At 30.5% G+C, this 3,699-nt stretch overlaps 1 protein-coding gene across 1 annotated transcript; it reads left to right on the plus strand.

Annotated features, from left to right (window-relative positions):
• Window positions 1–868: 868 nt before the first annotated feature.
• Window positions 869–3,004, plus strand: LOC122315156 (EG45-like domain containing protein). The gene is made up of 3 exons (XM_043130938.1): window positions 869–1,040; window positions 2,367–2,646; window positions 2,814–3,004. Exons 1-3 carry the CDS (start codon window positions 935–937, stop codon window positions 2,818–2,820), a joined length of 393 nt encoding a protein of 130 aa, XP_042986872.1. The 5' UTR covers window positions 869–934; the 3' UTR covers window positions 2,821–3,004.
• The last annotated feature ends 695 nt before the right edge of the window (window positions 3,005–3,699 follow it).

Genomic DNA, 3,699 nt, shown 5'->3' on the forward strand with positions numbered 1-3,699 from the left:
AATTTCGTGATTGTATATGCATGTATGTGCCATAGTGTATATATAATTATTTTTACGTATTTTTTGTACACTTTATTGATATGATTAATTAAAATAATTATTTTATATTAAAAAAATAACACAATTAATCATATTAATAGAGTGCATAAAAAATACATATATAAAAATAATTGCATATGAAATTTTTGAAATAATTAACGCCCTTAATTAAACTTATTATACCTTCAATTAACATTGAATGTAGGGTGGTGTTACTTACCCCAATTGACTGAAGTTTTCAACCGAATGCATTAATTTTTATTAATTTTATTAATGCATTTCGTCAAGATCAACTTCGGGGGGCTAATTAATTAAATAGCATTTTCCCTTATCAATGTACAAGGGAAAAAGCAAAGAACTATGTAATTATATTCCGGAAAAAATTTAGTTATAAATATAATTATGCACTAATTTGTATATTAATTTAATGTGATTGATCAAAAAATAGATTTTATTAAAAATAGTATTAATTTAAATTTTTAGTATAAAAAATTAATATTAATACGTAAATTAATATGTAACTTTATTTATTTATATGGAACAAAACTCTATATTCTGATCTGGTAATTGGTTCAAAGTCTAGAAGTTACCTAGATATATAATTAGTAAAGGTCAGACAATGGTACGAGTCGTCCTGTACGCTACGTGGTGAATCCTGAACTAGAAGATGAGAGCAATTTCTACTTCAATGATCCTCCTTTTAGTTAATTTTGTGGTCAGAACCATCCTATTGAACAAAGGAGACGTGAGAAGACTGGCACTTAGGTTGGGAAATTTTGGGTGTTGATCATCGCTTAGCTTGCCCTATATAAGGCCGGCCGGTGCATGCATGATTTGATCTCATCTTTCAAGAGCAACCCGTCGAGTTGTTTGCTATTCAATACACAAAACGAGCATGGCAATCAAAATCCAATCTTTGCTTTTCTTGGGGCTCATTATAAGCTTTGTCTCTGCGGCTTCCGCCATCGCAGGAACTGCCACATATTATACCGTTTATGTTCGTAAGTATTTATCAAATCCTATATCTCATTTTCTTCAACTTCTTGAAGTTATTAAGTTTATGGTAGATGCAAGGTTTATATAGATTCTAATTTTTATATATGCACACCTACACATCTTAGATTGATTACAGTTCACATCATTAATGAAACTGCGTACCATAGTTTTTGCAAGAGTTATTCTATTATCAAATTATTCCATTCATATCACTTAAACAGTAAAATTTGATTTGTAAGATTCAGATTTTAAAAATATTCTTTTAAATTATATTATGTCATGTAAAAAGAATTTTTCATGTCTTTTAAATCAGATTTTACCTGCATTTTTACTAGATGTGTTATATATCCACACCTACTTATAAAAAGAATTTTTCTTTTTGCAATGCTCCAAATTACTACCAACTTTGTTACATAGTACTATATTTAAACAAATAACAAGCTGCAAATCGTGTACCATTAAGATTCAGCCATCAAATTTGTGCCATATCACTTATTTTTCATTCATCTTAATAGCCATATTTTAGCAATTCAAAATGTGAAAAATTTGGTAATCGGACATATTATATTGGAAATTACTCTCAGAAGTAATTGATTTGGAAGACGTAGTGTAATTTTCCTAATATTTTGGAGATATAATAGGTGTATATTAGGAATTTACGGCGGTCCTTCATAGGTGAGATTATATGGAAGTTGTTTTGAGTAAGAAAAATGGTTTAACCACAAAGAGATCATACAAAAGTAAATTTACAAATTGATGTTACTTAATGCAGTACATTGGATTGTAAAATTAATTTTATTATATATAAAGTAGATCTAATATATCTATCATATCTAATTATACCAATTTATAAGGTTACTTTTATAAGATACTTTTGTAACTGCAGCACTTCTCTTTAGACAATCCAAGAGATATATATCCAATGTTTCAAAAAAAAAAAAAAAAAAAGAGATATATATCCAAAAGAAAAAAAAAAAAAAAATCGAAGGTTTTATTTTTTTGGCTTTCCCAAAGTATGTGTTATTGTAAGGGATATTTTACGAACCATCTGATCCGAGTGTTCTTATATATGGTAAGCAAGCAAGTTACAAGTAATGAAAAATCCTTTTAACTATTGTCATTTCATCATTTCTTTATGTGACATCAAATGCTAGCGAATGAGTGAAAATAATAACATTTTTTTAATAATTTGAAGCCAAATTAGAGAATAATAAAACTTAGCATGTGCTTGTACATATGACACGAGTCTTTATCAGGTTCATATACATTGTGTTATATTTTGATTTCATGCAAGCTTACGGCCGCCTAAATGCTTTATATGTGCATGTTAGCATCTGCATGCTATGGCTTCGAAGACCAAGGCGTCATGATCGCAGCAGCTAGTGATGCTCTGTGGGACAACGGGGCTGCATGCGGTAGAATGTATAGCGTTAGTTGTACAGGCCCTACAAACGAAGGGGTGCCACAACCTTGCAGGAATGGTCCAGTCACGGTGAAGATTGTTGATCGTTGCCCTTCCCCTGGATGCCAATCAACCATTGACCTCTCTCAGGAAGCCTTCTCCCAGATTGCTGATCCTGCTGCTGGAAAAATCAACATCGAATACAATCAGTAAGCCAAACACGACATTCCTTGGTCTTTCTTAATTTTCTTGCATGGTCGAATAACATTACTTACTTATAATAAATTTCAGTATTAATATATATATATATATATATATATATATTATATACCTAGTATAATATGTTGGCTAATATTGTGTTGTTTGTGGTTGGCAGGGTTTGATTCTCCATACAGAGATCATGAATAAGCTGTTTCTAAAGCAAGCTAGATTACTAGTATTGATAACAATGTTGAAATAACAAGATCAATCATGGAAATCTGGCAGTTTCCATGGATGAAAACGACCTGTACTCAGCGAAATAATACTTGTAATTTTAAATCAATTAAAATTTACTAATTATATGTACTCTCTTTCCCTCTCTTAAGCATTAGAATATTAATTCTGATTTTTGGTTTTTTTTAACAAGATAGAGAGTGGAATACTAAAAACAAAAGAGTATGCATATTTACATGTAGTACTTGGTCATTGGTCATGATGTAAATTTAAATAGCAAAAAAGATAATTACTCGATGATGCCTGACAAAAAAAAAACACTACAAAAAAACACACAAAAGAAAATCCTCTTTTGATTAAGTTAATTAAGAAGGCTGTCATGCAATATTATTCGACTATGTCTGAGTACATAATGGTTTGTGTTGGAAACTACGCGCACTCAAATCCTTATTTTCTTAAGAATTATGAATTTTTTTTTTTTTTGAATGCTTTGTGTAATCTCATGATCATACGTACGAAACTAAGTTTGAATGGATGATTTTAGATCCTAGAACGCCTCAATTAACATTTCATAATTTTCATTCGATGCATGTTTGAAAGTAGGTTCGAAGGAACTCTTCCAAACCTTCGATCCCCTCTTCATTTTGGGAAAATGAAGCCTCTGATTCTCTGAATGAGTTCAACAAGGAAGTACATCAAGATATTTAATGAAACACAATTTAATAACTTATCATGACAGATCTTTTTGTGTATAAAGTTTTCATTGGATGCGTTCTTGCTAGAAAAGGCATCGATCCTAACAAGTTGGCCTCGGACATTCCTAGAAA

This window comes from Carya illinoinensis, chromosome 7, assembly GCF_018687715.1.
Source record: "Carya illinoinensis cultivar Pawnee chromosome 7, C.illinoinensisPawnee_v1, whole genome shotgun sequence".
Classification (NCBI taxonomy): Eukaryota; Viridiplantae; Streptophyta; class Magnoliopsida; order Fagales; family Juglandaceae; genus Carya; species Carya illinoinensis.